This window comes from Thamnophis elegans, chromosome 5, assembly GCF_009769535.1.
Source record: "Thamnophis elegans isolate rThaEle1 chromosome 5, rThaEle1.pri, whole genome shotgun sequence".
NCBI lineage: Eukaryota > Metazoa > Chordata > Lepidosauria > Squamata > Colubridae > Thamnophis > Thamnophis elegans.
In genome coordinates, this window is record NC_045545.1 from 63792656 (window position 1) to 63809213 (window position 16558).

A 16558-nucleotide genomic window follows, 5' to 3' on the forward strand; every position below is an offset into this window, starting at 1 on the left:
GCGGAAGGCTATTGGTCTCCTTTCCACTCAGGGACAACTCCCTTCTTCCTCATCCAATGTCCTAGAGGAAAGTAACTGTAGTCACCAAGTGTTTCTTCTTTATTCTGATGGTTTGAGCTCAAAACGTCTCTGGATGAAAGAGAAGTATAGAATGGGGGAAGACAATGTTTAATAAATAAGCTATGGCTTTGGGTGAAGAATCCTGGGCTCATCAACTCAAGCCATTTGAGAGATCCTCCAGTATGATTCCCGTGAACAACCCATGAAACTGTTGGCATCTTGTGCTTGATCTTCAGGGAAATAACAGCAAAATAAGAAGGGAAAGGGGGAAATGTCTAAATTAAGAGTCTGTTGTGAAGCTGACATGTTGTGGAGGAAGGACTGTGCCGTCTCCTCTTGCAGGAAGCAATATGAACTCTAATCCAAGTCTGCCTCCTGCCTTAGGATAACCCAGCTCCATGCACTTATGCATACATAACTAGGGACGCATGTAGATTTCTGTCTAGTTTGGACAGGAAAAAAAAATACTTTAGCAGAATTTTAGTTTGATATGTTCTGGAATTTTCAAAGTTCCTTCCACTAAAGCATCATGTAGTTCTGGGAAACTCCAGTGATAGAAGTAACAAAGAAATTGATTAAAAAATAAATATGGAGCATCCTTTTCTCCAAATAACATTGGATTAGTTCCATTCATTTAATCTTGCCAATCTATCATTGTTTTGTCATGGAAACTATTATTAGAAAGGTCATTTCCTCTTTCTTAAGTATCTGTCTACTTGCCATATTGTACATTAAATCATTTCTATAGAACATGGCATATGAAGGAATAAGGGATTTGGAGCTTTTTAGCTATATTGCTGTTTGGTTGTTAAACATTTTAAAAGAATAATCAGTATTTAGAAAGTTGATAAATTAGCACTAGGATTTTATAGAATTAGGAAGTCGATTATAAAACCACATAGAAGATCAATTGAAGGGGGCTGACTACATCAACTTAAGAATTTAAAAGACTTCCTACACAAAGTGCACACAAAAAATTAATAGTGAAATATATCAAACATTCACTAGTTCATATTCATATTTATATTAAGTTTTAAAGTTACAACGGGAAATAAAGAGAGTCTTCTTTAAGTGGAGAAGACAGAGGATTGTTTTCTAATGTTTCTGTCTCTAATAAAAATACTCAGTTTTATTATTTAAATCTCTTTCTGTTGTTGCAGGGTTATAGCTCCCCACAGGAGTTCATTGCTACCCAGGGGCCTTTGAAAAAAACTCTGGATGATTTTTGGAGACTGGTATGGGAGCAGAACATCTGTACTATTGTGATGTTGACAGTGGGCATGGAGAATGGACGGGTAGGTCTACAGAGGAAATTATTATTTCTCACTGACACATCAATGCTTCTGAATAATGAGTGGACCTGAATAAATATGAGGGAGAGAGAGACTTATTTTCATGAATATTGTCAGAATCCTGTTTTTCTAGATCTAATTAATGGAAGGTTAGATTAGACCTTGTATGCAGATACTTAACATATTCCTAAAATTTCTATTGGATTGTAGCTTTGTGAAATTATGATATTGAGTTAGTTGGGTGAGCAAGTTATTTCAACAGACATTTGTTGTTGAATTACTGTATATTGATGTTACATACTGCAGCCAGTCACATAGTATGTTGGGATTTACAAGTATATTTCTGGGCAATATGTGGTAGATGAGCAAGAGTTTTCATTGCCCAGTTATTTACTTGTGATCTTATATTATTGTTTCATTTTCAGTCTCTGTAATTCTGACCAGTAAAATATGAATGTCATTGATCTATTAATGTTTCAGATGTAGATTTATGTTAATTGCACTGTTCTTCATAAGGTGCAACAGGTAGCTGACTCTGATCTCTCATACCCTGTTTTCCATCTGTTTTTAATTGGTGGAATAATCAGCCTATCCCTACTATGTGGTATATACATTACACAAAACATCTTGAGCAAGGATAGCCACCAACAATATGCTTTAGTGTTGGCATGGCTATTTTTTACTAACATTGTTTAAACTACTCTTTCTTCTAAACTTTTGAAAATGTGCTGTCCTATTTTTTATAGGTATTATGTGAATACTACTGGCCAACAGACATCTCTCCTGTCTCTTCTGGAGAAATTAGCATCCATCTGCTTGCTCAGAATTTTGCTGATGAGTGGACAACACGTGAATTTAAACTGCAGCATGTAAGTGGAAGCCCTACACAGTACTCCCAAATCTTCCCAAATCAAAACAGCAAATAAGTTCTGTTAATCATTGTGCTGTGATGTTGATACTTAGTAGTAGGGCCCCTTCCCAGATCAGCTTTCTTCATTGCAATAGTTGAAATCCAACAAAATTATCTCACATAATACCAGGGCAAGGCTAGTATTCACCTGCAATTTTAACAGTAGGACCTAGTCTGTGATATAACATGTGATAACATAGTCATTTGATTCTGCCAGACTGTTAATTCTCTTTGTTGGCCTAGACCATTACCTGATCTCTTGTCATAGACATTAACATAGTCCTTTCCTATTACAGAAAGGACTAAATATGGAACGAAGATTAAGTCACTTACACTACACAGCATGGCCTAATCATGGTATTCCTGAGTCTACCACCTCCATGATTGCTTTCATAGAGTTGGTACGAGCACATATGCAGAGTGTAAATGAATGTGGACCTATCCTGGTGCATGGTAGGTAAGTTGCAGTCAACCGCCATGAATACTCTCTCCCTTTTTTTCTTTTTAGAATATTTCAGTTAAATTTCCAAAATCTCCTTCAAAGTCACCTTGTTCAATAAAGAGATGTGTCTCTTTACTTATTGATCCTCAGCCCCTAGAAATGTTAAGTAGAACTCTTGGCTATGAAAATACTGCCCATGCTAAAAAAAAAAAACCAAAGGAATGCTTTTTAACCATGGCGACAAGAAAGTCTCAATTACAAGAACTGTATTACATCTTCCTCATCTTCTGAAGGAACAAGAGTTACTTCTTGCCCAATTCGCTTGTATGTTGGATTTTGAAAGAATGGTGGTGAGGATGGGTAAAATGAACCAAAACGTGAAACTTTTCACTGAGAGAATCCCTGGTTTTCCTTCTATTGCAGTGCAGGAGTGGGTCGCACCGGCACCTTCGTTGCCCTTGATCGGCTCCTACAGCAATTAAAGCACGAGAAGCTGGTTGATATCTTCAATACTGTTTACAGTCTTCGAATGAATCGGCATTGTATGATAGAGACACTGGTGAGAAAACCTGAACCTCTCTCTTAGCTCTGCAACTATCCAATTATTTAAGGATACGAGAAAGTTTTTTCCTTCCCATGAAATATTTGTCACCAGTGGAGATGGTGAAATTATAGTGGAAAGGAATCCTTCAGTGGTGGGATTCAAAAATTTTTTACTACCATTTCTGTGTGCATGGCTTGGTGGGCGTGGTAGGGGAAGGATACCCTCCCAATCAGCTGGAACCTGGGAGGCAGAGAATAGATGGGGGCGGACAAGTCAGAGGCGGTATTTACTGGGTCTCCAAACTATTCAAAATTTCCGCTACCGGTTCTCCAGAACTGGTCAGAGCCTGCTGAATATCATCTCTGGAATCCTTCATTATGAGGAGGAGCTTAAAACCTCAGTAATGAGAACTGATGATCACCAATAGATGAATACATGAAATAGATGAGTATTACACTGGAATGAGTGGACTATGACCCATATACAGTTTTCTGCCCTTTTTGTGTGGCTGTTTGCAGCCCCTGAGATGGTGCTAAAGATCAGTTGCAAAACTCTGTCCTGCCAATTTTCAGCAGGAAACTAATTGAAATATTGTAAGAGATCAGAGACATGTTCCAGATGTTAGAAGAAGCAGGTATTTCAAAATGAGGGCGCAGTAGGAAATTGTGCTACATAGAAAATGTGAAAAGATATGGTGTGCGAGATCCTATCAAATCTAGAGATCATTCACAATATCACCAACTGGATTACAGTCTTTCAAACTTGTCCTGCTTATCTTTGTCTCCTACTTAAATCCCCAGGGTTAAACTTTTCTGTAATTTTGATAACCCACACAGGGATGGAAAAAAAACCTCTCAGTTTTGCACCTCAGTAGCATTAGATGTAGCATTTCTATTTCAAAATGTGCTGTGTAGATAAAACATATGTTCTGCTTCCCAGGGGCAATACATTTTCCTGCATAGCTGCATCCTAGAGAAGATCTCTGAAGATCCACTCATTGGCCTGTCAGAGATGTAAGTTTCTTTCCACACATACAATCCCTTGTTAGGTCTCCCATCATATCTATCATTCTTAGCCTAATAGTGCTTACCCTACAAAAATTATCAACCATGGAAAGTTTCTTATGTCTTATCTTCAAGCAGATCAGCACTATATTGTACCTGATCAGAGTTTGTACATGTATAAGGCTAAGGGGAACAAATCTTAAGACTTATTTCACATTGAGAAGGACCTTTGGAAATAAGATATCCATGCAATGTACTAATATGAAATATTTTTGTCCTGCCCTGCATTACAATAACATCAGCTTCCTTTCAGAACAATTATAGAATTATCCACTTTTATTCTTAATCTTCATTAGTACTTTGCCCAGCATACTTATGTCTGCTCTATGTCTACAGTACATACAGTACAATATGATGTCTACAGTAATATCAAGCAACAGTACAGGATATTTATAGGTGCTGATTTTTCTGTGTAAAATTGTCAGCTATGATGTTAAATTACTGCAATCAGCAGATAAGTAGACTTATTTATTGTCTTTTCAAGCTCCCATCCAGTCTCTCTCAAAAGTTTTGTTCAGCACCATGCAAAAAACTGTTCTCAGTCCAATGCTGGCTTCCTAAAGGAATATGAGGTAAGATTTTGGCATTAGGATGTTGAGTTTAGGAAAATTCTTGCTGTGTATAAATCCATAGCAGAGGCCCAAGTGCAGTAACAACATGACTAGACAGGGCTGATAAGTATCCTTTCTGAAATCCTTAGAAGTCCAGTTAATCGGTGTCTAAAGTACTGGGTTAAATGAAGCCTCAGTATATAATTCAGTTTTCTATATTTACTTTCCTACCCTGTTTCCCTGAAAATAAGACCTCCCCGGATAATAAGCCCAATTGGGCTTTGAGTGCATGCGCTCAAATAAGCCTTTCCCCCAAAATAAGCCCTCCCTGAAAATATTGCAACACAGCAGCAGCCATGAGGTGACCACACTTGCCGCCTCCTACATCTCCAAAATAATAAGACCTCCCTGAAAATAAGACCAAGCACTTATTTTGGGAGTCAAAAGAAAACAAGACCCTGTCTTATTTTCGGGAAAACACGGTATGTTGTTCCATGTATTTATTCAAGTAAAGTTTTTCTCCCTCAACAGTTTTTGTTTAAAACATAAGGTGTTGAATGCACATAAGCTGCGCATTCCAATCTATATGACCTTTATTGTTGTTGTTTGTTATAAATTATAGGCTGCCCAACTCCCAGTGACTTGCAGACATTTGGCTGAATGTTTGGAAATACTGAGGAGCATAGTTACTGTATTGATCCTTCTCATACCCACAGGGACAGGATTTTGCCATGCTCTTTGTGAATAAAAATAATGTCAGTTAAGCCAGGGCTGAGCTTGTTAATCAGAAAGGTCGGCAGTTTGGCGGTTCGAATCCCTACCACCATGTAACAGAGTGAGCTCCTGTTACTTGTCCCAGCTTCTGCCAACCTAGCAGTTCAAAAGCATGTAAAAATGCAAGTATAAAAAATAGGAACCACCTTTGGTGGTAAAGTAATAGCGTTCCATGCACCTTCAGCATTTAGTCATGCCAACCACATGACCACAGAGGCATCTTCGGACAGCCCTGGCTCTTCAGCTTTGAAACAGAGATGAGCACCGCCCCTAGAGCTGGAAACGACTAGCACATTTGTGCGAGGGGAATCTTTACCTTTACCTAGCAATTTTCTAGTCTTAAGTTTTCCTTTTCTACTGCATTTGTCTTCAGCAGATGCTCTTGGAAGTTGCAAAAGAGGAAATAAATTCTGCCATACCACCCTCTGTCAATCAGCAAATCAACCTTAGCTCCAGCAAGATACCATGTGAGTGATAGAGTTTTGTAGCCAATAAAAACATGTCTTAGATGTTTGCTTAAGGAGAACAAAGGACTCATCCACATAGCCACTCAGCTGTGATTTCCTATGGAGTCAGAGTCCAAGGTAATCATAGAGAAGTAAATCGTATCAGCATAAATCGTGCTGTCCCCACATCATGACTTTCATATGCATCCGAATTGGGATCATGCTGAGCTGCTGCCCTATGACCTTTCCATATGATGCTATAAGGGCAGTAATATAAAGTTTTCTCTGATTGAAATTTGCCATTAATTTCATAAGCATGTATGATGGGGTGCTTATAAGGTCTGGACTTTCCAATCACTATTTTTGTTCTATTATTTGTTCCTCAAAGAACTTTTGCCCATATCAACCTAGCAATTGTTAAATGGTGAGAAACACTTTGTCTTTCTTAATTAAAGTATATACATTGTCTGGATTTATGCAGCTGTGATTGGTTATTTGATAAGGCAGATTGGAAAGTTTGAGGAATCAATGTACTGATCCCTGTGTCAAATTAAAGTATTCCTCTGAAATATCCCCAGATCAGGAGAGCTCAAATACCCAAGCTATTCAGTCTTGGTAGGATTGAGTCAGAGACAGTTTCTCTTGCCCAGTCTTCAGGTAATGGAACTCTTAGCCATTCCAAGATCAAAAAATATAATTGAGTATCATCAGCATACTGGTAATATCAAATCCCAAACCTATTGATAACCTTGGTCAATTATCCTGTAAATATTAAAGGTGTATCTCAGAAGGATATCATGGTCAGTATGATAGTCCAGCAATTTGTAGGAAGTCATTGCTTTAGTTGTGGCTCTCCCAGAGGTTAGGCTTCCTCAGAAAAAAAAGTTACAGCCTAAGCAAAATCCTTGACATAAAAAAGCTAATTGCTCTGAGACTTGTAGAGTCCATAGCAAGAACTATAACAAAAGAGCTAAATTAACTCGGCTGAGATAAAAGAGATGTGGTGATAAGCTTAGTGCTGTATGCACTCAACTGAACATGATACCTAATATCTTCCAACCATTGTCCTTCACGCTAAGTCTCTTTTGCAGATGATCGCTCTAAAGTGAAGTTTTTACCACTGGATCGAGATCCATTCTCAGATCTTGCACATGTCTGGTTCATCCCTGTGAGTCCACTATACTTTATATTCTCTTCTTTCTGCTTTCTGTTATTGCAAAAATATTTCTTTGCTGCTTGTTTTATTTATAAAAGGAATAATTCACATGCATATTAATTTTTCTATTAATCTAAAAGACATATATTAATATATAGTTTAAAATTATTATTTAATTATTATTATTTAATTAATTTGTATGCCGCCCACTCTCAAAGAGACTCAGGGCGGCTTACAAGTAAAAGTCCCATTCTTGCCCCTATGTAGTGTGTGTGTGTATCTTCCCCAGTGGTGGGGTTCCTATTTATTTTACTACCAGTTTGCTTGTTCACTCATGATGCTTCTTCACATGCTCAGAAGTGTTCAGGCAGGTGGGCAGAGTCTTCTGCCACTGCCACTTCTGGTTCACCAGATCCAGGCCAAACTGGAAGTGACTCACCTCTGGTCTTCCCCAATATTGGGTCCTCTACCTGGGACCAGACATTTGAAGGTTCTGTGCAGTATCTTACTTGTTCCTCTTCTGGACAGAGAGCTCTGGTGTTGTACGTGAGCTCCATAGGAGCCACTCTTCCAGCTTAGGAGTCACAGCCATGAGTACTCTTACCACCACTAGGACCACTTTGGCCTTATTGTCTGTCTGCATGTACACACACACACACGCACACACTGTATAAAGGTATTGTCACAGGATGTAAGGTGTTCCAAGTAAAGTTGTCTTTTGCAATTATTATTATTACACAATAATTCTTGTCAAGGTGGGAACAGATAATGGATTATGCAGAAAATCTTAGCTCAATATGTCTATTAATAACAAAAATATTGATGAAGAAAATTCAATATCAAAGCATGCAAATTAACATAATAATGACATAATTCAGGAATCATTTGCAAATGCTTTTGAGGGCATATTTAGAAATCCAAAGTGTCTTGATAATCTAGAGTAAAGCTGTCAGATTGGATCTAGTGACTTGAGCCAAAACAGGTATAAAAATGTATTAATGTATAAACTGTAGGAGGTAAAGATATCCAACATATCCCACGAGATACTATTTTTTGCCAAATTGTTAAATGCCACTTTAGTTGCATTGGTAGAAATTTACTCAAAGCAAAAGAACGTTCAGCATTCCACAAAGGCTACCAAAAGAATCCATAATTGAATCAACTTCTCTGTGAGGACAGTTACTATGCATACTTTAGGTAAAAGTAAGCAAAGAGGATATGATAAAAGTTTATAAAATTATGCTTGCTGTGGAAAAAGCTAAAAAAAAATTCTTGTTTTCCATGATACTTTTTTGCTATCATTGACAAAGGATAAAATGATGCCCTTACAATTTATATTTCAGTGTGGAAACCAAATCTTATGTCATCACTGACATAATGTCTTTCATTTGTCTGCAGAGTACTACTGTACAATAACTGATGGATTAAGTGGGGAAAACTGACTGCCGCATACATAGAGCCTTATCCTTCTGTATTCCCAGTTGCTGACACATCCTGCCCAACCATAAGGCTACTTATATTGGAGGCAGAATATTTTGGTTCTAGTACTAGTTTCAGCAACTCCTGGCATTTACAACTCAATTGTGTAACTCACTTGTAGTTTTATAATAGCATGTTAAAACTTAGATCAGACTTAGATGAGGTTTACCTTGTTATCCCAATATTAGACCAAACCTGCCTAGTGTCATTTGCTTCCATAATTTTTGCACTTGTTTTTTACAAGCAATTTATATAAACAAAACTCTTGTGTTGTTAATTAGTTTATGTCTTTTTAATATGATAGGGCTGCAATTCAGCCAAGGACTATATTGCTATAGACGGACCTGACAAACTGGCCCTGGAGGAGTTCTGGGGATTAATCTGGGAACGTGGTGTCCACACTATCATCACTTTGCTACCCAGGCAGATGAATAGTCCGGTAAGATAGTCAACACATAAGTTCACAGAATACTAAAGAGGGGCTATTCTGGGATAATGGTATTAAATGATTCAGCAATGCAGAATAATATGAGGGGTTTATACTTAAGATTGATGGAAATGCTACTAAGATAACTACATAAGAGTCATCCTTCCATGAAAGTGGGAAGTGTGATGTTACCTCATGAAGAGGGCCAAAGGCTTGTGACATACCATCCTTCTTAGTTATGACTCATGAGAAAAATTCCTGCTCACAGTCACTCATGACTTAGTCACCTCCTGCCTAAATAACACAAAAGCTGCCGTTTAAAAGCACTTGGAAGCTGCTACAGCTGTTTCAGAATGCAGCGGCCTGGATTATGATTGTATATCTCACTGCTCTGGGAACTGCAGTGGCTGTCAGACAACTTTGGATGCAATTCAGTTGTCACCTTCAAGGCCATATATGATTTTGGTTATTTGTGGAAGCATTTCGATTATTTATCTGCCCATATGAGCCAATTGGGGACCTGTGGCTCAGTGGCTAAGATGCTGAGCTTGTCGATCAGAAAGGTCGGCAGTTCGAATCTCTAGCGCCATGTAACAGAGTGAGCTGCCATTACCTGTCCCAGCTTCTGCCAACCTAGCAGTACAAAAGCACGTAAAAATGCAAGTAGAAAAATAGGAATCACCTTCAGTGAGAAGGTAACAGCGCTCCGTGCATCTTTGGCATTTAGTCATGCCAGCCACATGACCACAGAGACATCTTCGGACAGCGCTGGCTCTTCGGCTTTGAAATGGAGATGAACACCGCCCCCTAGAGTCGGGAATAACTAGCATGCATGTGCAAGGGAACCTTTACCTTTACCTTTTATGAGCCAATTGAATAGTGCCAACTCCTTCTATAAGTCCTTTCTATACCATCAGATATTACCTCAGAAATAGGCATTTTCCATTGTACTCCCACACTGGAATCCCTTCTCTACAGAGATCTAGTCTGTTCCATCCCTTGTGGGTTCCAGGAGAGCACTTAAGGCCTGACTGTTCCAAACTGTGATTCAAGACTTGAACTGGGCAAGTCCATGACTTTGAATATTTCCTCTTTTTTGTATTATGCTGATGTTGTATTTATTTTATGAGAGGGTTTGTTTATTTTTCTTTAAGGACAAAGACAAGGTTTTTTTTTCCTTTTTTTTAAAATATTAGCTGCCTCAAATTGGCAACAGGCAAATTATGCCATTAAATAACTATCCCTGCTACCATGTTTAGGAGTCCGTCTGTAGAATCTCTAGTAGGGTGAAGACTGCCTTGTTTATTAGCATCACAGTGATAACAAAAGGACACCTGCTTGTTTTAAAGAAATGAGGATGGGTTTTGAATGAGCTCTGCCAAAATATTCATGTGAGAAGCATTACTTCAGTAACAACAAATGACAATCATTTGGCTGTGTATTCTAGTGTTATGAATTTTATGAGGGGAATAGGAATTTGATTGTATGTATCTTTTCTTGACTCAGAGATTTTGAATAACCAGTAATAACTATGCTATTGGTCCTACTGGAAACACAGATTTGTTACTGTCGTGCTCCTTTTTCCCCATAGGCTCCAGATAAATCATGCTGGCCATCGGAGGGTGAACCTGTCTGCACAGAGATGCTCACCATACAGCAAGGGCCTGAAAAGATCATTTCAGGATGGCCTTGTGTTCAGCTCAGACTAAAATATGTACGTGAGTTGGTCAGTGGACTGTCATGGAAACATGAACACTAATGCACAGAGATAGCTTGCTGGCACAGCACGTGGATGTTTAAATGAGCTTGACTAGAGATGCTTGTGAACTAAGTAAATTTCAGAGGCTGAAGATGTTAACTTCCCTCTTTTTCAGTTTGTGGCTCATGGTGGTAGATGGACCTTTTTTATTCTTCAGATAGTACTTTAATGTATCTGGAATTGCCAGTCGATGCAAAACTAGGAAGATAATGTGGGAGATGTTTTATTTTCTTTGGAGGAACTCAAGTGTTGTTGTTGCTTTCTTGGATAAATTAAATGTATCTGTTCCATGCTTAGAAACTAATTACCATGTTTTAAGTGAAGAACACCACTTCGCCAAGATCCTTTCTTGATTTGGGATTCTTTTTATTGGTTTTACATGCTCATATTCTTGAAATTTTGTTTTATTGTATGTGACTTTTATTTATTTATCTTGTGAATATATATGCATACGCACGCACACATACACAAATATATGTGTGTGTGTGTATGTATGTATGTATGTGTACACACACACACACTAGACAGAACTATAAGTTCTGGTTATGTTTAATGCTGGTTGGAGATAAGGAAGTAGAAGCCCCGTTGTTTCCATGTGAAGTGAAAGTAAATGGAATCCTGTAGAGTTAGTTAAACTCCTGTTTGCTGTTCCTGATTCTCCTTATGGTAGAGGATGAACACGCACTGTCTTGATTTCTTTGCTTTTGAACTCGCGGTGTGCTTATAGCTTACTCCTCCTCAATTGTAGCTAAGCTTCTGAGTTACACTGAATTTTTAATTCGTGTACTGTGCTTACACTGATGCCTCATTGCTTTGTCAGGAGAAAAAGGCAAAGGAAAGAGTGTTGCAACAGTTCCGATTTCCTTTGGGGGAAGGAGAAGAGTTGCCAGATCCTGAGGTTCTGGTGGGTTTTCTCACAGTTGTCAGACAGCTAGTGCCATACCGGAAGAGGACCAGCCCTTTAGTTCTGCATTGCAGGTAAGAGCCCAAATCCCATCCTGGGTCAAGGGTATCTTTCTTGGGTGTCAGTCTTGGATTGGTAATAGCAATAGCAATAGCAGTAGACTTATATACCGCTTCCTAGGGCTTTCAGCCCTCTCTAAGCGGTTTACAGAGTCAGCATATTGCCCCCAACAATCTGGGTCCTCATTTTACCCACCTCGGAAGGATGGAAGGCTGAGTCAACCTTGAGCCGGTGAGATTTGAACCGCTGAACTGCTGATCTAGCAGTAGCCTGCAGTGCTGCATTTAACCACTGCGCCACCTTGGCTCTTAAATACTAAATACTAAATACTCATTTAAATACTAAATACTCAGTAAATACTAAATACTCCCTGTTGTCTAGATTGGACGTCAGTATACAACAATTAGGGATGTGGTGGCTCAATGGCTAAGACGCTGAGCTTGTCTATCAGAAAGGTCGGCATTTCAGTGAGTCAAATCCCTAGTGCCAATAAAATCCCATTACCTGTCCCAGCTTCTGCCAACCTAGCAGTTCGAAAGCATGTAAAAAATGCAAGTAAAAAAATAGGAACCACCTTTGGTGGGAAGGTAACAGCGTTCCATGCGCCGTCGGTATTTAGTCATGCTGGCCACATGACCACGGAGACGTCTTTGGACAGCGCAGGCTCTTTGGCTTTGAAACGGAGATGAGTACTGCTCCCTAGAGTCGGGAACGACTAGCACATATGTGCTGGGGGAACCTTTACCTTATATAATAGTTATATGTCAACCCCTACTAATTCTTACTTCTTTCCCAGTTCGGGAGGTATAGGCCAGATGGGCATACTCATTGCCTTAGATACTCTGCTGCAGCAGATGAAAGGAGAGAAAAATGTGGATGTGTACGGTGTTGTTTTGCGGCTGGTGAGGAGCTGTTGTCTCATGACACCATCATTGGTAAGTAAAACAGACAGCTGGATCAGCAAAAGAAGATTCCAACCTCTAGACCAGTGTTTCTCAACCTTGGCGACTGTGCTGGCTGGGGGATTCTGGGAGTTGAAGTCCACAGGACTTAAAGTCGCCAAGGTTGAGACACACTGCTCTAGACTCATCATGATTGCTATGCCCTTAAAGCCTATCCCTGCACAGGCCATTGTCCCCTTAACTGTGCGGATATCTTTTCTGATGACCAAATATGCTTGTTTTTAAATAAAGCTAAAAGAAACCAAAATGTATCAGATGTGCTCCAGAACATTCTTATCAGGAACATTTGAGATGCATTTTTGGCTTGTTCACCACCATGGCAAGAACAAGTCATTGTTTTAGGTTAGCCTTATCCAATTGATGCCTTCCAGGTATATTGGGCTACACTACAGCCATTGGTGGTTCATATCCCTTCCACATGCAATGCAGAAAGAAATACGCAATCTGGAGAAGAATTGCAGCTTCTCAAATCAAAATGTTGCAGTCAGAACTAGGAAAATATATGGACCTTACTGTGAATAAAACACAGGCTTTTTATTGTGCAGACAAGACAAATGCCTATTTATTGTATTGAATGATATGTTGTATACACTTTCAGTCATGTATTTTCAAATGCCACTTCATTATATTTATGCACTACCTTGAGCTTCTACAAGAGTAAATCTTTCAGGGAGTTGAAAGACAATATTGTGCCACCAGAGGGTGTTGCATGCAACCTGTTCCCAGACTGAAACTTAAAATATGGATGTAAAATACGTACTGCATAGATTTTATACTTAGCTCTGTGACACTTATGCAAGTTTATTTAATCAAAGAACTCCCTGGCTCTGCCTTGTAGAATACAACAAGGAGGAGATAAGGGTAGAAATGACCATTAGTTTAGCCTTGGAAACGTTCACATATGTAGCAAAGTGGTCAGTCTGTGGTTGGTTTGGTTTTTTCCCCCTGCAACCATAAAACAGTAGCAGATGCTGATAATATATGAAGCTCTTCATGCTACATTACCACTTCTAGCCTGAACCTGTATTTCCTAGTGTGGTGTGATGGCCTTCAGGAATATGCTTCTCCCTCCCTCCCACCCTAGTATCAATACATTTTTTTTTAAAAAAAATCTTGCTTATCTGCATTATCTCATGTATTATGTGTCTCTTTCTCTCTCCCCACCCCCTCATTCCTCTAGGATAAATATATTTATCTATATGAATGCATTCATGATGTCATCACCCAGAAACAAGTTTAGGCTCTGGTTTCTGCTCCTGGTTAGATGATGGATAGAACTTCAGTGTGCAGCAGAATTATGGACATAGACTGAATTGGTGCTTCCCTGTGCTGTGATGAGCAGCTACCCCAGGGCTCTGACCTTGATCTGTGCAGAAGGTGAAATAATGAGTCTGTAAAAATGCTGGCTGTGATGTTCCACTCTTCCAGTTGGAGAAAGATAATTTCTGCTGACAGCAGACTTCTGTTCCTCAAGGCAGGGTTGTGCATGCCATAACAACTCATTCTTCATTCTGGATACACCGTTTGCTGAGTTGGGGGGGGGAATAGAAAAATCACCTCCTGAGCCTTCCCAAGTTTTGTTCAGTTCTTAAAAATACAATGAAACATGTTTTTGGATATGGATAGAGTTGATAGGTTCAAGATGTCTCATGATGTCATTGTACAAATTTACAATAAGTACATTTCAGATAACAGCTTTGTGACAAAAACAAAGCTGGAGAAGTTGCAAGAATGGGTAATGGAGTAAAGATCCAGTGATATTCATTCATATTCTCTCTCTCTCTCCCTCCCTCCCTCCCTCCCTCCCTCCCTCCCTCCCTCCCCCCCTCTCTCTCTCATTTCTGATGTTGCATGTTGGATCCCCAACATACCCAGTTACAGCAGTTAAGTCCATCATATGGAATGCCATTGTCTGGATACCAGCTTCCCCCCCCCCCTTATTTTGACATTTTCCAATACAAATAGGCTAGTAAAATACCTTATTGTTAACTGGCTTATTAACAGTAGGATAATCCCAAATCAGTGATTTATCTTTTTTCCATATTCCACAACCGAATTATGCAGAAAGATTGTTTTGCATATATAAAATTATTCATATTTTTTAAAAAACAGCCTAAGTCTGCTTCTCTTACAAAGAGAAAGAGGTAAAAGTATTCTAAAGATATGTGTTGTGTAATGTAACACTGGAGGTAAATAAAAATGGATTAAAAGTTTACCAGATGAATTTTGGTAAAGACGTTCTCAAAAAGGTTATCTTATAGAGAATATGAATAACTTTCCTAATTTGGTATGAAAGAGATTTGTTTCAGTTGCATAAGTTTTTATTTAATGCAGAATAGGTTCCTTGAAAGGTTAAAATTACAGAATGGTCTGGAAAAGATGATACCAACTACACAAACACCATCTTGCCTTATTTTGAATTTTCCCAAAACTTATGCCTAGCTATTGTTGCAGATAAAGCAAGTTTTCCTAAACCCCTTAATCCATACACAGAACCAGCTAGAAAAAACAACTCATATTGCAAATTTATAGCTTCCTCTGTTTCTCTTGAGTTCCACTCTTAACTCTGGATTCCTGAATCTCACTTGGTTCCACTTCGAAGTGTGTAGCAAAGAAAAGGTGAAAACAACTGCAGTAGTAAGTTTTGGAGACACAGCTTGAAAGTTGGGTTTTTCCTCTCATAAGTTCTGATCTGTGATCCTATTATTTACATGAAAGTAACTCATTGTACTAAACTTAATTTAATTATTAAAATGAATATTCACAGGATTCCATGACAGGCTTTTCTTATCCTAAAGCATTGCTTGAGAAATTTATTTTGAGTTTCATGAAATCCAGTTTTGCTTTTCTTTGACTTGCCCCTAATTTCATTTCTTAAAGTTGTAACTTTAATTTTGAAATGGGATTGACTATCCATTGGGAGAAGTGCATTTTTTACAGATAGGTATGAGTTACCCCAATTTCCTGGGGAAAATTGTTTTATAATAATAAATTATTCTATGAAAAATGAAATATTTTGCATTCAGTTTTGTCTTTTTTCACTGACATTTATGCTAAGAAAAAGAAATTATACTTTGCCATGTGCATGATGTTTCACTAAAAGACAAAGTCATGGTCAAGTTTAATTTAATTAGTAGTCTTGTTCCAAAGGGCAAAGAAAAGATAGTCAGTGAGCTTTAGAAACAATGAATTCATAAATCTAAGAAATGTAGGCTAGCACAAACCAGTAATCACTATGTATGTGCCTTGAATGGTTCAGCAGCTAAATTGACAGTGTATTTGTAGATCATAGCTTTGGTGGACCATACTTTCTACAGCAACTTTTTCCAGTTCAAGCTGTGGATTTTGAGTACTCATTTCAGATCTTCTGGGACTGTCAATTTGGAAAAGGATGCCTGAAGTTTACAATCTTAAAAATAGACATAGTAAAACAATAGGAGAGAGGGAGGAGGAGGAGGTAGCTTTGAACAGCAGTATTCTTTCAGCTATATGTAATTCAGCTTAGATCAAATGTACTTAGTTTTTGACTTATGACTCAGTGACCATTTGAAATCGTGGATCTTCCAATGAACCCAGTTCCAAAGTTTTGACAACAAACCCCCATCTCTATGGTCACATGACAGCATTTTATGGCAGTTTTCTCCCCCAAAACAACATTCACTTCTGGTTTTTAGCAAAACTGCCTATAGTAAACAATTGGTTTGCTTAACAACCACTGCAAAAAGAGA

The 16558-nt window shown here is 38.6% G+C and overlaps 1 protein-coding gene across 1 annotated transcript in view; it reads left to right on the plus strand.

Annotated features, from left to right (window-relative positions):
- LOC116508587 (receptor-type tyrosine-protein phosphatase V-like) overlaps positions 1-15842 on the plus strand; it is a 55676-nt gene extending 39834 nt beyond the window's left edge. Inside the window, exons 25-37 of the mRNA XM_032217197.1 lie at positions 1221-1355; positions 2099-2221; positions 2559-2719; positions 3128-3263; positions 4188-4261; positions 4797-4884; positions 6011-6104; positions 7175-7251; positions 9023-9157; positions 10737-10859; positions 11725-11882; positions 12665-12803; positions 14011-15842. Of these exons, the coding sequence (XP_032073088.1) occupies positions 1221-1355; positions 2099-2221; positions 2559-2719; positions 3128-3263; positions 4188-4261; positions 4797-4884; positions 6011-6104; positions 7175-7251; positions 9023-9157; positions 10737-10859; positions 11725-11882; positions 12665-12803; positions 14011-14070 (1503 nt within the window). The 3' untranslated portion in view covers positions 14071-15842. The remainder of the gene's footprint in view (positions 1-1220; positions 1356-2098; positions 2222-2558; positions 2720-3127; positions 3264-4187; positions 4262-4796; positions 4885-6010; positions 6105-7174; positions 7252-9022; positions 9158-10736; positions 10860-11724; positions 11883-12664; positions 12804-14010) is intronic.
- Positions 15843-16558: the final 716 nt, after the last annotated feature.